Here is an 18954-nt window from a genome sequence, read left to right as displayed (position 1 = left end):
TCCACAATGAGAAAAAAAATACAGACAGGGCAGGGTCAAACTGCAGATGTCCTGCTGTGAGATTTTATTTCATTTATAGTGTGACCAGGACTATGCAACCCTGTATTAAAGTGAGAACACAGTGTACAAATACTTGGCATTATTTTCTTGCTGAAAGTTTCAAACACAGCACTCCCACTGTGCCTGAGCATCCACTGTGTGTCCCTTGCTAGATTATTAGCAATTTAAGAGAAAGGAGCGTATTTGGTTTGTCTTTTTATTCCCGGTGCCTAGCAAAAAAAAGTGTGTGTGTGTCGGGGGAAGGACACTTGAGATGTCTGTAGCATAAACAAACAATGAACAATATTTTGGTATCATTTCATTACATCGAATTACTATTATTTACTCACATGATTTTCCTCCTTTTGCCCTTGATAGCATCACTCTAAAACTTAGTTGAGGAGAAGTGCTTTATCTAGTACCTAAGTTTGAATCTATGACAACTTTTTGCATTTTTATTCATGGTGAGTTCCATTTATAAGATTACTAGTACAGAATTAGTTAGCCAGTAATTTGTAGCAGAAGTACTAGTTATGGAGTCAAACCATGATGTTTTCAAAATCAGTTCTGAGAGGATAAGTTATGTGCCTTTTGATAAATTACTTATAAATCTAAGTTTTGGTTTTCTTATCTGTCTGGCAGAGTGCTTAGTAAAAACTACCTCACAAAATACAGAGAATAATAAGAGATACCTTAGGCTATGCATACAGTTTTATGGCTAGTACATTATCAGATATTAACTTCCCTTTGGAAACTTCTTGACATTCATAACATGTTCTTTATGTATTTATGAGTCAGAGAAGGGGGAAGGAAACAACAAATTTCATATTCAGAATTTTTCTTTCAAATTTCAGGTTGAGGTTCCAGAAATTCAGGAGGAAGGAAAGTGGAAAGTGATCAGTTCACTGGTTTAGTCCTCCCATAGGTTTGGAAGGGTGATAAAACCAAGAAGAAAGACCACTGATGAGTGCAAACAACTCATGTTTTTTTGATTTTTTTAACTCATTAGTGATCAAAACAGAAAGTTAAAATAAGAAAAAATTATTTTAATAAAGTATAAAAAGAAGGAAAACATAATTTATTACTATAATAAATACAGTATACACTTATTTACCACACGGCATTTCAATTTTTAAAAACATTATGTCATGTAACATTTAACAACTGGCCAAAAAAAAGAGATGCTACTTTAATATTTGAAGAATTAAACTGTAAAAGGGCTTTGGGGCTTTACTAACAGGGTAACTCGCAATTATTTTAAGTATGTCCTGTGGATGCAATGTGGTATTGCATCAATTTCCTCTTCCCTGAAGAGCTTAAGTATGATTAAACTGAAAATAAAGGACACAAGAGAAAATACTGAATTAAAGAAAAGCTATATAGTTACAGTAGGTACAACTTAAATATTATTTCAATAAAGAGAGAAAATTATAGAATCCTTATATTCCTTACATAAATTTCTAAGGCATAAGATTATAATATCTCTTAACTATTTAAATATCTGAGGATTAAAACCTTCTCCAGTACACTAAATCCATCTCATCAAAGTATAGTAAGAACTGATTCAAAGATGGTAAAAACCCCAAATATTAAAAAAAAAATATAGCTCAACAGAATTCTAGTTATAATCACAAAATATACAAAAAAAAAAAAAAGGCTACAAAGTTGCAAATTACAGAATGTAGAATCACTGAAACAAACTTACTGAGAAATGGTGTTGGTATCTAGGTCAACACAACTGACATCTGGTGGAGGGTCATAGAGATCAAAGTATCTTGAATCAATTCCTACTATGAATGGACATGGTGCACTCAAGACATCTGCTAAAGCCAGTGGGCAGAGAGGAACATAGGGGCATGGCCAGTGGAAAGGGAAAATCATCTTGGATAAAAGATAAGAGAATATTTAGCTGTTTTAACATTGAAGCATAATTCATTGGCAACATAGAAAACTGTCTTTTAAATATTTATACCTAAAGCAGTTTAATACTTGTTAAATAATTACAATTAGTGTTAATGGTCAGAAGATTAAAATTCATTACACTCTGAATTTTAGTTAAGCATTGAAATAACTTTAAATTATATGAATAATTAGGTTTAAAATGAAACTCATCACCAAGAAGAAACTGTGATACTCACAGATACTAATGCTTCTGTCACACTGGTAAGCACAGAAGGCCGTAAGGAATGGATGAGAATCTTATGTTCTGTTACTGCAAACACCAGGAGTGTCACAGCATTTTCAGGGCCTAAATTCTGGAGCAGTGTTGAAAACTTGCCACCACTGTACATCCAAACAAAGATATATAATTTAAAAAATAGAGATCCAAACATCTCATTACACAAAATAATTTTTTAAAGTCATATCAATGTATGACAAAACCCACTGAAATGTTGTGAAGTAATTAGCCTCCAACTAATAAAAATAAATAAATAAAAAATAAAGTTTATGAGTAGGATAGGGTTACAGTTCACATTATATATTCAACTTTAAACATGACTGTTGCTCTTTTGTAGGGAAAACGCTGCATCAGAAACACACTATGAAAATAATGAAGTTTTATGAGGTTTTGAAGTCATCCACATCTTCTGCCTTGTATTAAATATGGAAAATGCAAAGTTATCTGCTTCCTTTTTTGTATAAAATGATCTGCCATGTAGATAATGTTCAAATAAAGAATTCAATGTATATACAAAAGGTTGTTATATGATTCCACTTATACAAGTGTCCAGGACAGGCACATTTGTAGAGAGAGAAGTAGATAAGCAGTTGCCTAGGGCTGGGGAGGGTGTCTGTGTGTTTGTACATGTAGGGATGGTAGAGGTAAGGGAGGGTAACTGCTAAAAGATACAGGTGTTTTTTGAGCTATGAAAATGTTCTGAAATTGATTATAGTCATAGTTGCAGAACACTGTGCATATATTCATTGAATTGTACAATTTAACTAGGTGAACTGTATGGTATGTGAGTTATATACCAATAAAGACATTACCAAAAAAAAAAGTCTCTTGGTAGTCTCAGTATTTCTAGTTTATTCTCAGTTCAAACAAAGGTTAAGAAAACACTGGTCACTCTGGGCCAAGACCTGGTGATGAAATAATCTGCAATTCTTACAAAATTAACGTCAAAGATGGCAGCTGTTCTCCCTTAGGTACGTGCCACCAAATAACTTAATTATATTGTAACTACTTCCCTGCTAGAAAAAGTACATGGCTAATTAAATATCAAGAAATAATACTTTAGAAAAAACATATTTCATAATCTCTGAACTTTTAAGGTGGTGAAATACATTATTCTATTCCATGGGCTAGTATTTATAAGTAACTTTTTATTTGGGGGTTAATTTTAAAATGAATATTTTTCAGAGGATATTTAAAGCTAAAAAATAATCATTTTCATAAACTATAGACATATGTACTCATTTATGCATTAACAGTTGTACATACTTGATCATAGTTAAGTGGATATGCAAAATACCAAACATTACTGTAAAAGTTTTTCTTTGTTCTTCAAGAACTTTAACCTAAATTTTAAGTAAAAGAAATTTAAATAAGAAACAATTAGGTGAGAAATATTTCCATCAACATTTACAATTCTCCCTAGGAAAGAGAGAAAATACTTGAATGCTATTTTAGCTTACACTAAACATTTAGAGAAACACAATGATTTACTTGCCTCAATGGAAGAGGTGAAGAAACAGGCTGACTGAGGATCAGATTATCATGTGGTGATAACTGAAAATAGATATGAAATAAAGTATTTCAAATATAAAAAATAACTTTAAAACACCACCTTCCAGTAAAAAAATTTCACACACATACATATAGATGATGCCCATAAAGTTTCAATATTCCCATTCACCAGTTATAGGAATAGTCTAAATCACTTACTAAGACCCTAAAAAATATGTCCTGATGACTGACCTAAGTACTAATTCTTCTTACTCTAAACCATATTCTTTTCTTCTATTCCTCAACATTTCCCTGATGCCATTTTAACAAACCTGTACTGAAAGAATAAACTGTTCATTTAATATCATAAAACCAGGGTTAGTTAATCTATGGCCTCAGGGCAAATACACAGATCACCTGCTTTTATAAATAAAGTCTCATCAAAACAGCCATATAGGGGGCCGTGCGGAGCGCGCGTAGGGGGCTAAAAAAAAAAACAAAAAAACAAAAAAACAGCCATACACAGTTGTTTACATGTTACGTAGAGCTGCTTTTGTACAATGAAAGCAGAGCTGAGCAGTTTTCAGAGAGACAATACAGCCTGTAAAGTTTGAAATATTTACTGTTTGGTCCTCAATAGAAAAAACTTGCCAACTTCAGCTATAAATCTTTTATGTGTATGCAACCTGAGTGTGCTGTATTCTGGCACTAAATATCAAGAAGTACCTTGGGATAATATGTAGATGTGCAGACTATTTAAACACTTATCAAAATGATATTTTTCTAGACACTTTATCTGTATCAATATATTAATGCAATTAATCTACATTTTAAATTTTATGCATATTTACACAAATATTAAATATCTATTTATAAATAATTTCTAATTTTGAATGATACTCCACTAAGGGTTGTGATAAATACAATAAGGCACATACAGTGATAATACATGAAAAAATTTTCTCAAGATCACTTCAAAAATTATGCTTAAAAAAACAACTTACATATCGAGAGTATAAACAAAAAAGAAACATAAACAAAAAAGGAAAGATAAAGTCAACTGGGAAAAGAGATGGGGAAAATAATTTATGTTCACTTTAAACTTCCTGTCACAAGGATGTGAGCAATTCTTCCTGCAATTAGGAAAATACACAACTTTTTCTTTCATCTATTCTAATACACTTAACTTAGGGAATAAGTGCCAAAGGCAAAACTTTTCAATACCAAGAATAAACTTAGGGAAAACAGTCCCTTTTTATGTGTTCAAAATGTCTACTGCTGTCTACTTCGTCAAGTCTACAACCCTTTATCTAAGAGGAAACATTAGATGTTGGCTGGGAGGCAGTTAATAAAATCATAAGGGTCCAAACTCCAGCATGAAGCAGCATCTGGTTCTCTTTTGATTCCATTTGATGTTTGTTTCCTCTTATAAAACTGTTATACTTAGGTTACATTTTGACAGAGTCCATAATCATTCAATAGAGCACTTACATCAAGAAAATCTTACCTGAACTAGAATCCGTGGTCTCTGAGGAGATGGAAAAGGAACTTTATGCATAAAATGAGAAATATGCCTTAAAAACAAACAAACAAAAACCTAATTGATTCCAAAGAGAATACAATATGCTATAAGGTCAACATGTCACCACAAGTTCATGTTGAGTCAAGAGCTCTGTGTACTGATAATTTCGAAATCCCTACTACCACAAAAACAAGTGAACAAACAACCAAAACATTTGTATCATTTAAGTTGCTTCTGTATAAACCCACCCAATAAATTTCCATATTAATATTCTCTCATATCCAGTAATAATTGTGTTATTAATGTCTCAAAAGCCATTTTAAGTTCTACCTTATATGGACATTACCAAAGAAGCTAATTCTTGCACTGCAAAACTTATTTTTAGTCAATTGCTCATATTTTAAAAATGAAGCAACCATTGAGTATTTCAGAAAAATGAAGGAGTTTAACTATTTCTAAAATAAGAACAGTATACTTCCAATTAACAAGTTAAAAATTCTATTGCTGATTTTTTTGGCTTTTTCCCCAGAAGAAGACAGATAAAGAGATAGATTGATGGGTTTTGTTTTGAACACCGTGGAAAAGGAAAAAGGAAACAATAGTAAACAATCCATTTTAAAGAAAGAGTTATTTTATTTCTATATTACTTTTAAACTATTTCCAAATCACCTTGGCTGCAGAACTGAGATAATTTCATCTGGATAGAAAACATCAGAAGAGCATGGAATCTAAAATATCTAAAGTGAAAGTGAAAATGTTAGTTGCTCGGTCGTGCTCAACCCTTTGCGACCCCATGGACTGTAGCCCTCCAGGCTTCCCTGTCCATGGGATTTCTCAGGCAGGAATACTGGAATGGGTTGCCATTTCCTTCTCCAGGGGATCTTCCCAACCCAGGGATTGAATTCAGGTTTCCCGAGCCACCAGGGAAGCCCAAAATATCTACGTTCAGTTCAGTTGCTCAGTAGTGTCCCACTCTTTGAGACTCCATGGACTGCAGCACACCAGGCCTCCGCATATCTAAAATGATATCTAAATGATATCTATGGTATCTAAAAATAGTAAGGAATATAATAAGCCCTGATTATATGTAAAATAAGAATCACAAAACCTATAAAAAAAAAATTCCAGTTAGGATCTCCAAACTTCACAAGATACTAAAAAATGAAACATTTATGTCATTTGTTAGAAATAAAATTATCTAAAATAACAAAACTGTAGATATAATTGGAGCTTTCCAGATGGCTCAGTGGTAAAGAGTCCGCCTGCCAATGCAAGTGATGTGGGTCGGGAAGATGACCTGGAGGAAGAAATGGCAACCCTACTCCAGTATTCTTGCCTGGGAAATCCCATGGACAGAGTAGCCTAGCAGGTCACATTCCATGGGGTTGCTGAGAGTCAGACACACTAAGCAACTGAATGCAAATACACACATAGTTATCGTAAGAGAAATATTACCTAATTGAATCAACCAAATCTTTTTTTCTCTTGAAAAATTTAGTTTCCAAATAAAATCCATTCAATTACCAGTACAAATATACCATACATAGTGGAAAGAGCTGCCAAATTTTGACCCGAGAAGGCTGCTAACTTACTTCTCAATTGGAAGGACATGAGGTCCAGAGATGGAATAACGATATAGAAAAGTCAAAAACTTCCTGAATGCATCAAAAAAAGGCCAGTGAGAGAGAAGACAGATGCATTTATTAGTGTGAATTGTCTTGGAACTATCAGACTTCTCATTTGCTGATGATGCTAAACCCAAAAGAAATCTCTGTTTTTCTGTGAGATCCTCAGAGTATGGTTCATAAAACTGAATAGCAGCACCATAGACCTGGAAAACATAATACATTTGATAAATATGCCTTATATCATTTACTCAAATCACATCATTAGTTAAATATTTAATGGATGAGCTATTATGAGCCATTATATGTCTATGAGCCAGGCAAGGTGCCATGTACCAGAAACAGTGGTGAAGAGACATTGCTCTTGCTTTCTTAAAGTACATTAAATTTTAACATTGATGATGACAGCAGCAAAACTACACAGTGCAACTGTCAGGTTCCCTTATTTATTATTGGAAAACAGTACGTTTAATTAAATTTGTTTTATAAAGAGTGAAAACAATTGTGTTGATATTCTCTATAAGAAAATGACTGAAAACAATGGGTTGGCCAGAAAGTTCATTTGGGTTTTTCTGTAAGATGCTATTGAAAAATCCAAACAGACTTTTTGACCCACCTAATAATTATTTAGTAGAGAGCAGGACAGAATTTTAGATAAGGAAATACAAATTTCAACTTCAAACAATTCACTGAATTCTCTAGACCTCAGTTTCCCAATATATAAAATGAAGATATTACACTAGAAGATTATCAAAGTCCATTTCAACGATAATAGGCTATGGTTCTAAACAGCACTGCATATTTAATAAAGTCTTAGTATTACTTTAAAACTTTTGTAACACAGAAAATTAAGCAATGCAGGATCATCACTTGATAATGAAAAAAATCTTTCGCCATATTCACAAGAAAAGCATTTGGGTATGTAAGACAGAATGAAAATTTTCTTTTTCTATGTCTCCGGATATAGTTATTTTAACAAAGTGAAAGAGGTGCATATAATAGATCCAATTTAACCAGTTATTGTTTCTATTGTTCCTGCATATAAAACTTAAGACTTGAAAATGTACAAGAAAACTGCAGATATCATTTGTTAAACATAGTACCTTTTCAGCTGAGGCTCCAGTTAACACAAACGTAGAAAATACAGGGAGGGGATATTTGCTATTTGATGGCCAACATTCAATAGTTGCACCCATTGGTAAACAAAACAGGGGAACAGATTCTGGGAGTGAGAATGACTCATAATCTTCTTGAGGGTATCTACAAATTAGACCTATAAAAACAATAATAAATATTAGCTCATCATCTCTTGAATTTAGCAGCTTATAATTTGAATGATGCTAAAATGCTTTGTTCTTTAGTCACATATATAGTGACTAAAACACTATATATATTCACCAAGTAACTCTGAATGCTTTAATAGGATTCAAGTGGATTTTAATCCTTAAACTAGTCATATTAACTACTTAATATTTATCAAGTTTCATCCACAAAGGCTAGTAAGGCAAACAGGAAAAGACCATTCCCTGTAGCTCAGACAGTAAAGAACCTGCCTGCAATGCAGGAGACCTGGGTGGGGAAGATTCCCTGAAGAAGGGAATGGCAGCCCACTCCAGTATTCTTGCCTTGGAAAATCTCATGGACCGAGGAGCCTGGTGGGCTACAGTCCACGGGGTCGCCAAGAGTCAGACATGACTGAGCGACCAAGCACACACAAAGAAACACACACAAGTACACACACACTTCCCCCCTCCAAAACTCAGACTTCCCTGGTGGCTCAGATGGTGAAGCATCTGACTACAATGCGGGAGACCCTGGATCCCTGGGTTGGGAAGATCCCCTGGAGAAGGAAATGACAACCCACTCCAGTACTCTTGCCTGGAAAATCCCATGGACGGAGGAGTATGGTAGGCTACAGTCCATGGGGTCGCAAAGAGTCAGACACAACTGAGCGACTTCACTTTCTTTCACTTTCCTAAAAATTCATTTTGTGTTCATACTACCTTACAGCATATAAACATACTATTTGGGGAGGGAATTTTCAATATGCATATATTCACTTTACTAGTTTTTGATAGCTTTACCTCAGGGTTTTTTTTTTTTTTTGACACATTAATACAGATATTCTATAGGACTATATATATAACTTCTAGCACAAATACAAAAAAATTATACATAAAAATAAAAATCACATACTTACAATGTCTTTAAAATAGTATCAACTTAAGCCAAGCTTCTGAATTATATGAAATTATATGAAGATTATATGAAAATAGAGTTTCAAGTCGTATATGATTTCATGTTAAATAGACTAGCTGACAAAGCAGTCCAGGTATCTTCTACTTAACAAACCCTCAAGAGCAGACTCTTTTACTGGATTTTGTGGGACTAGAAACAGTAAAAGTTTTCCTAAGCTTGAATCCCTAAAGTCAAGTGGAAACCATCATGACACAATGTTAAAAATAAAATGACAGATTGGGAATATGACTGGTTGGTCTGTCACTAATAGCTGTTTGACTTCAGACAGGTCATGTACCTATAGGTCTCCAGTTTTCTCATCTATAAAGTGAGATGAACTAGATATACTGAGGTCCAAGGCAATTCTAAAATTCTCTAATTATATGCTTCTGGCTGCTATTAAATCACTCAAACATGTCTGACTCTCTGCAACCCCATGGACCTTAGTCTGCCAGGCTCCTCGGTCCATGGGATTCTCCAAGCAAGAATACTGGAATGGGTTGCCATGGCCTTCTCCAAATTATATGCTAGCCAACCAGTTGATCTCATGAGGATTTACACTGAACTGTCCATTACTTTCTCAAGTCATGAAACAATGGTATAGCCTTTAAGAAACTACAGAAACAGCAATGAACTGTGGATCCTAGAAAATCACAGGCAGAAGAAGGTAGGAGTCTAGGATACTAACTTTAAAATTTTATTTTTTGAAAAGTTGAATCTGCTTTCTTATAAATAACTTGGTATTTTGAGGCTTCTGGTAACTGAAAATTTCAACTATGCATTATAAAATTATAAATTATTTATAATATTTCTGATTATTTTGAAATGTAATTACATATAAACTACAGACTTGACTAAATTTAATATAAATATTAGGCTTCCCAGGTGGCACCAGGGGTAAAGGATCTGCCTACCAATGTAGGAAACACAAGAGCTTCAGGTTAGATCCCTGGGTCAGGAAGATCTCCTAGAGAGAGAAATGGCAACCCACTCCAGTGTTCTCTCCTGAAAAATTCCATGAACAGAGAAGCCTAACAGGCTATAGTCCATGCAGTCGCAAAAGAGTCAAGACATGACTGAATGTGCACATAGTACAGTAACAATATAAATATTAAGGAAACTAATTCAAAAGGAACATATATATTTTCCTCATATTCTCTGATTTAAGACTTTAAGAGAATGATATCTACTTATTATTTACTTAAACCTATTATTTAAAAAAAACCTTGCCTTCTTTTAAAATTAATATTCCTCTAAGCATCCAATAAAGTATGGAAAAGACAAAACAATCAAAAGACATATGTTATAGTCTCAGTCCTGACATTAACACATTTTAAGGCAGAGTTTTTTTTTTCTTTAATCTTATTGGTCCCATAATACATTATATATTAAGTATCCCATGAAAAATTATACTTACCAGCTTTGTAAGATATAGTGTTAGTCTTTGCCACTGATTTTTTATAACATAAGTACACTGCTGATCCCCACTGAATTTGAAAAAAAAAAAAAAAGAAATATCATTAAACTTTAAAAGGCAGTAACTTAATAAAATAGAATCTCTTTGATTTCTGCAGTATGTAATGACAGATTTCTTTTTATTTTCAGTTGGTTATTTTGCTGGCATTTTATTGGAGTTATTGCCCAATTTTCTTTCAGAAATAAAAGTTAATGTATTTTTTCCTTGCAACAGAAATAACATGAGGAAAACAACTATTAAAAACAAAACCAAGCCACAACAATTTAGATTTTATTCTAAGTTCAAACTTTGGACAGAAATGATAAACAAGTAATATCCACTCATGTGGATGTAGACATTCCTTTTGATTCCACAACACCTTTCAGATATTGCCAGACTTTTCACAGTTCTTTATACCAACTCAAGAGTTGTATTTTGCCATATCCATTTCCCTATTTCCTATTCTGTCATGAATCTATTCCAAACCAGGTTTTAATCCTACCATTTAAAAAAAGAACACTTTAAAAACTTTAATAATACCAATTCTAATAGTCAATTCTTAGTCTTCATCTTTTTCAGTCTCTCAGCAGATTTTGATATCACTAATGACCCCCTTCCTGAAACATTTTTCTTTCTTGGCTTTTGAAGCATCACACTCTCCTGGTCCCTCGCCACCACATCTCTGGCCAGTCCTCAGTCTCCCTTGTAGAAGCCTCTCTTTTCCTGATCATTAAATGTGGTCTCTTCTTTACTTTCTCTAAAGGAGCTCATCTGTTTGGTACCACGCTTTTAAATAACAGCTACTTCCAAAAGAGTCTCAAATTCCTAGTCCCCAAAGGAGATGGAGAAGACTGTGGGTAAAGCCAATCTGAGAGTAAAGGAGTTTTAGACACAGTCAGTTTTGAAACATCTATTAGACATCCAAGTGTAGAGTCAAATGGAGGTAAGGTGAGAAGTCTGAAGTGGATGTGTAACTCAGAAGATGCCACCACTTGACAAGAGATGATAACATGCATTCACAAAGCATACTTCCTTTAGGTTTCAACTAAACGTCACTTTATTAGACAGCCCTCCTTTCATCACTTTATATGCAATACCAAGTCTCCTTCTACCTTCCTTGGTCCTCCTCATTGCCCCTGTCCTGTTGTTGCCGTTGTTGTTTTCCTCCATACATAGCACTTACCACCATTTGGCTTATAGTATATTTTGTTATTTATTACCTGCCTCCCACCACTAGAACATAATAAGCTCCATGACGGCAGAAGCTTTGTTTTGCTCACTGCTATATCTGGAGCACCCACAACAGTGCCTATTATATAAAAATACTTAATAAACACTTGTTAAAGGAATGAATGTGAGGTGATGTGTTTGTGCATATATGATGGAGAGTGCTTGCATGGACCAGTACATGAGGACAGATACTTAGCACTGAGAACAAATATATATAAAGAAAATACACTTACTTTAAGAAATACATTTTAAAAATATTAAGAGACTACCATAAAAACACCCATTTACTAACCACCCAGCTTTAACAAATGTTAACAATAACCATATTTGCTTCTAATATTTTAATATATAAACAAAAAAATTACAATTTAACTATAGCCTCATCTTCCATTCCTTTCTGCCCTCTGAGTTAACTATTGGCCTGAAGCTAGTGCATTTCATTCACTTGTATTTTTAAAATTTCTACTATGTAAATATATACATCTTTAAGTATATATCATTATTTTGTATGCTTTGTAACTTTACATAAGTGGTGAAGTGCTGAATACATGCCTTTATGGCTTGCTTTCTCACTTATCAAAATGTTTTTGAGAATTAGTAAAATTGATACAGATCTACTTTCTTCATCTCAACTGGTAGATAGTATTCCATTAATGAAACACTTTACTTTATCCATTCCCTTACTGAGGGACATTTAGGTTGCTTCCTTTCCAGGGGGCTGTTATGAACAATGTTGCAGTAAGTTAGCTCCTGATCCAGAAATTTCCCACTTTTTAAACTTTTTTAATATGTCCCCAAACAGATTAGTATGTTAAATCATACTTATTTGGACATTAAGTTATCCTTGTTACTCTGTTAGATTTTGTTTCTAATAGACAGTTTAATATTTTCACATCAAAAGAATGGATGTATAAATTCAAGTGGATATTATAGTGTCAGCAGATTGGGCCTTTAGTTTATTTGGTGGTAAAAACTTTATAAAAGGCCCTGTAGAGCAAAGTCCCAACTCTAGTTCCCAATCAGTCAAATTTGTAAAGATAACAAAAAGCCTTCAGTAATCTTTGTGATGATAAAAAGGGAACTACAAATGACCATGTGGATGTGGTGGAAACCAAAAGGAATATCCTAAAATAAAAGACAAGGACTTAAAGATAAAGTAAAAGTTATAAGGCCCTGGAAGAAAAGAGCCACAGATATCAAAACTAAATACGAGAAGGTTTTCTAAATTTTTTCTTACAAAAAGGTTCGGCAAAAAAGAAAGTAGGAAGGGCTGTTTTTCTTAAAATACTTTAAATGTTTAACCCATAAAATATCCATACTGTGGTTTGCCATGGCAAAAACATTTCTTCTGGAATTACGTATATGATTTAACTATTTGCTTGGTTAATAACTGCTTTTCTAAGTAAACTTGCTAAATCAAGTACTGACATTCTTGAAAGGCTGTAAAACAAGAACCATTTGTACAGAGTATTAAAAAAAAAATACTCTCATTGAATCAAAAACTGAGGAAAAAGTCCAAAATTAGTCCAAACATTTGCTGTGTGCATCAAAGCACCTGGTCTAAATATCCTTAACTACACATTTCTGCAGTTTTGGATCACATGACATTCTTAAGTTCTCTTCCAGCTCTAAAATATTATTATTCTATTCTAAACAATCAAAGTCCAAATCGCTTAGGGCTTATGGTCCAAAGCTTAAAAACTAGTCATTCTTGAAAACTTTTCCCATAAACTTTTAATGGGAGGTAGAGAAGTAGGGGAAATATATTTTGAGACCAAAGTTGTAATCCTGGTAGAAAAATCATGTAGGAATTTGAAGAAAGACTCAATATGCATTTCCTCATGTCCATTAGATTGGTTTCATTCTTTTTTTTTTTTCCAGCTTTTTGTTTTTTAGGTTTATTTTCTCCTGGTTTCAAAAACTAGAAGATGCTTTCATTCAAGCTACCTAATCTGCCCAAACCAAGAATAATCTATAATATAACTATACTCCTGAGCATTATCCACACATCAATGATTTATTCCTAACCATTTCCTGATTATACACACATTCAACAGATATGAAAAGAAGTTTCCTGCATTGCATGTCTATTTTAGCATTTCTGAAAGAGTTAGAAGTCATTCTATGTCTACTCTGAAGATCTAAATTTACTTTTACTACCTTATAGACAATAGAAACAGAGATTGTTTAATATAGATATAAACCACAACCCATTGCTTAAAAAAGACACCAACCACTAAGATCAGGACAGTTTCTCTACATTCAGGATTGATAACTAGAGTTAAGAGTAAGGAAATAAACATTTAAGAGGTTTTTTATTCCTATAATGTTTCTTAAGGGAACTAAGAGGAGCTTAAACATTGGGCAAAAATAAAAGTTCTTCCTTACTGTATGTTAATTACATCTCAATAAAACTGAACAAAAAGAAAAAAGCTCTTTCTCAGTTATTAAATACACACAGAAGGGACTGGATAAGCAGAGTTAACTAAGGAGTAACTAATAATAGCTAACTTTTGTATAGCACTTACTATGTGCCAGGCACTATCCTAAAGTTCTTTACAAATAGTTAACATTTAATCTTCACAAAAAACCTGTGATAAAATACTACTTTATCTTTGTTTCATGAATGAGGAAACTGAAGCACAAAGAGTCAAAGAACCTCTCCAAGACATGTATCTGGAATGCAAATACAGCAGGTTAGCCGGAGTCCATTCTGTTCACATTAGGTTACACTCACTCTCTCTTTTCTTTTATGCTGGCTCTTTACTCTTCCAGCAGAGAATTAATACTCTGACAACACTGGGACCAACACATCAGGGTAAGGAAAAACAGAAACTTATGTCTCTGGTTTTGGTTTCAATGTAACAAGTCTACCTTGAACACTTTGATTAATAAGACCTAGTAATGGTTCCAAAAAATTTACTTTCAATCTAAAACGAGCAAATCTATAAAATAAAGGGAAAAATCACCAACGGGAAAATGGCAAGTATCTTTGAGCCTGAACAACCTTGCTAAAATACTAAACCAAATTTGAAATGAGGTTAAGCTGGACATTGTATTACAAAAAAGTTCAAAAACCCTTTTTGCCATCACTATCAGTACCACATAAAGCTTTTAAAACTCATTTGCTACCATGATCTTCTTCCTCCACCATAATCTCTCCATTGTCACACATCATCAACAAATCAACATGCAAGGATGGGACAGAAAGTGGATAGAGGAGGTTTCAAAAGTAACATCTCAGGCAAAGACCAGGAGCAAAAAACGGCTTGAAATTTGCAAACTCCCCCGGTGGAGTTGCGTGGCAACACCAGTATCACTGGAGATCACGTGTGCTTCCTGTTCAAGTATTCCTTCAGTTACATGAGCTCCAAGATCAAGCCCTGAGCCTTTGGAGTGGGAGTACTGACTCTAAGACCCTAGACTATCAGAAAACTAACCCTAGGGGGTATCAAATAGTGAGAACTCACAAAAAGGAAACCACTATAATACAAGACCTGGCATCCCCCAACCACCAATAGCACCCTGTGAAGGACCCCTCATCTAAACAACAAATAAAACAAAAATACAAACCCAGTCATCAGCAGATAGGATTACCACCTCACTCAGCCTTGCCCATCAGAGGAAAGAAAAACAAAGAAACAAAAACTCAACACAAATCTTACCCCATACGAAGCTTACACAAACCACTGGACCAACCCTAGAGGGCAGAAACCAAAAGGAAGAAAGAATTCAACCTTGAAGCCTGGGAAAAGGAGACCTCAAATGCAATAAGTTTAAAAAAAATAATAATGAAAAGGCAGAGAAATACTACACAAATGAAGGAACAAACTAGAAACACAGAAGTCCAAATAAATGAAGAGGAAATAGGCGAACTACCTGAAATAGAATTCAGAATAATGATAGTAAAGATGATCAAAAACCTTGAAAGCAAAATGGAGAAAATGCAAGAATCAATTAACAAAGACCTAGAAGAATTAAACAATAAACATACTGAGACAAACAACACAATTACTGAGATTAAAAATAATCTAGAAGGAATCAATAGCAGAATATCTGAAGCAGAAGAATGAATCAGTGAGCTAGAAGATAAAATGGTAGAAATAACTTCTGAAGAGCAGAATAAAGTAAAAAGAATGAAAAGAACTGAGGATAGTCTCAGAGACCTCTGGGACAATATCAAATGCACAAACATTCAAATAATAGGAATCCCAGAAGAAGAGAAAAAGAAAGGGTATGAGAAAAATTTTTAAGAGATTATAGTTGAAAATTTCCCCAACATGGAAAAGGAAATAGTCAATCAAGTCCAAGAGGCACAAAGAATCTCACACAGGATAAACCCAAGGAGAAACACGCTAAGACACAAACTAATCAAACTGACAAAGACTAAACACAAAGAAAGAATATTAAAAGCAGCAAGGGAGAAGAAACAAGTAACAAACAAGGGAAACCTCATACACTTAACAGCTGGTCTTTCAGCAGACTGCAGGCCAAAAGGGAATGGCAGGATATATTTAAAGTTCTGAAAGGGAAAAATCTACAATCAAGATTACTATACCCAGCAAGGATCTCATTCAAAATTGATGGAGAAATCAAAAGCTTTTCAGAGAAGCAAAAGTTAAGAGAATTCAGAAACACCAAACCAGCTTTACAACAAATGTTAAATGGACTTACATAGTCAAGAAATACAAGAGAAGACAAGAGATTTACAAAATCAATCCCAAACAATTAAGAAAATGGCAATAGGAACATATATATGGATAATTACTTTAAATGTAAATGGATTAAATGCTCCAACCAAAAGACACAGACTGGCTGAATGGATACAAAAACAAGACCCATATATATGTTGTCTACAAGAAACCCACTTCAGATCTTAAGACACATATAGACTGAAAGTGAGAGGATGGAAAAATATATTCCATGCAAATGGAAAGCAAAAGAAAGCTGGAGTAGCAATCCCTGTATCAGACAAAATAGACCTTAAAATAAAGAAGATTACAAGAGATAAGGAAGGACACTACATAATGATTAAGAGATCAATCCAAGAGGAAGATATAACAATTGTAAATATCTATGCACCCAACATAGGAGCACCTCAATACATAAGACAAACACTAACAAACATAAAAGGAGAAGTTGACAGTAACACAATAATAGTAGGAGACTTCAACACTGCACTCACACCAATGGACAGATCATCAAAACAGAAAATTAATAAGGAAACACAAGTCTTAAGTGATACATTAGATGAGATGGATCTCATTGATATCTTCAGGACATTCCATCCAAAGGCAGAAGAATACACCTTCTTCTCAAGTGCGCATGGAACATTCTTCAGGATAGATCACATCTTGGGTCACAAATTAAACCTCAGTAAATTTAAGGAAACTGAAATCATATCAAGCAACTTCTCCGACCACGCCGCTATGAGACTACATATCAATTACAAGAAAAAAACTGTAAGAAACACAAACACATGGAGATTAAACAACACGTTTCTAAATAACCAAGAGGTTACTGAAGAAATCAAAAGGGAAATAAAAAAAATTTCTAGAAACAAATAACAATGAAAACATGACAACTCAAAACCTACGGGATGCAGAAAAAGCAGTCCTAAGAGTGAAATTTATAGCAATACAATCCTATCTCAAGAAACAAGAAAAACCTCGAATAGACAGCCTAACCTTACACCTAAAACAACTGGAAAAAGAAGAACCAAAAAAATCCCAAAATTAGAAGGAAGGAAATCATAAAGATTTAGCAGAAATAAACGAAAAAGAAATGAAATAAATAACAGTAAAGATTAATAAAACTAAAAGCTGGTTCTTTGAGAAGATAGATTAAATTGACAAACCTTCAGCCAGACTCAAGAAAAAAAGAGAAGAATCAAATCAACAAAATTAGAAATGAAAAAGGAGAGGTTACAACAGACAATGGAAATACAAAGGACTATAAGAGACCATTATGAACAATTATATGGCAATAAAAGGGATAACCTGGAAGAAATGGACAGATTTTTAGAAAAGTTCAATCTTCCAAGACTGAACCAGGAAGAAATCAAAATTATGAACAACCCAATTACAAGCACTGAAATGGAAGCTGTGAACAAAAATCTCCCAAAAAACAAAAGCCCAGGACCAGATGGTTTCACAGGAGAATACTATCAAACATTTAGAGAAAAGCTAATGCTTATCCTTCTAAAACGCTTTCAAAAATTGCAGAGAAAGGAGCACTTCCAAACTCATTCTACGTGGCCACTATCACCCTGATACCAAAACCAGACAAAGACAACACAAAAAAAGAAAACTACAGGCCAATATCACTGATGAACATAGATGCAAAAATCCTCAACAAAATTTTAGCAAACAGAATTCAGCAACACATCAAAAAGCTCATATACCATGATTAAGTTGGGTTTATTCCAGGAATGCAGGATTCTTCAATATTTGCAAATGAATCAATGTGATACACCATATTAACAAACTGAAAGATAAAAACCATATGATAACCTCAATAGATGCACAAAAAGCCTTTGACAAAATTCAGCACCCATTTATGATTAAAACTGTTAAAAAAAATGGGCATAGAAGGAACCTACCTCAACATAGTAAAGGCCATATATGATAAGCCTACAGCAAACATTATTCTCAATGGTGAGAAACTGAAAGTATCCCCCCTAAGATCAGAAACAAGACAAGGGTGTCCACTTTCACCCGCTATTATTCAACATAGTTCTGGAAGTCCTAGCTACAGCCATCAGAGAAGAAAAAGAAATAAAAGGAATCCAGATCAGAAAAGAAGTAGTAAAGCTCTCATTGTTTGCAGATGACATGTACATAGAAAACCCTAAAGATAGTATCAGAAAATTACTAGAGCTAATCAGTGAATTTAGCAAAGTTGCAGGATACAAAATCAGTACACAGAAATCACTTGCATTTCTATATACTAACAATGAAAAATCAGAAAGAGAAAGTAAGGAATCAATCCCATTCACAATTGCAAAAAGTATTAAATATCTAGGAATAAACTTACCTAAGGAGACAAAAGAACTGTACACAGAAAACTATAAGACACTGATAAAAGAAATCAAAGATGACATAAACAGATGGAGAGATATTCCATGTTCCTGGGTAGGAAGAATCAATGTTGTGAAAATGACTACACTACCAAA

General features: G+C 33.8%; 1 protein-coding gene across 5 annotated transcripts in view; it reads right to left on the bottom strand.

Moving 5' to 3' along the window:
- Positions 1–18954, bottom strand: part of DENND4A (DENN domain containing 4A) — a 112973-nt gene that overhangs the window by 51786 nt on the left and 42233 nt on the right. For all 5 annotated transcript variants that reach the window (XM_061158027.1, XM_061158026.1, XM_061158028.1 and 2 more), the window contains 7 exons: positions 10512–10581; positions 7960–8129; positions 6824–7062; positions 5217–5283; positions 3714–3772; positions 2178–2322; positions 1745–1920 (listed from right to left, as the gene is read on the bottom strand). In XM_061158027.1, the coding sequence (XP_061014010.1) occupies positions 1745–1920; positions 2178–2322; positions 3714–3772; positions 5217–5283; positions 6824–7062; positions 7960–8129; positions 10512–10581 (926 nt within the window). The remainder of the gene's footprint in view (positions 1–1744; positions 1921–2177; positions 2323–3713; positions 3773–5216; positions 5284–6823; positions 7063–7959; positions 8130–10511; positions 10582–18954) is intronic.

This window comes from Dama dama, chromosome 12, assembly GCF_033118175.1.
Source record: "Dama dama isolate Ldn47 chromosome 12, ASM3311817v1, whole genome shotgun sequence".
NCBI classification, from domain to species: domain Eukaryota; kingdom Metazoa; phylum Chordata; class Mammalia; order Artiodactyla; family Cervidae; genus Dama; species Dama dama.
Note: the sequence above shows the minus strand (reverse complement) of the source record. Positions and strands in the feature narration are given on the sequence as shown.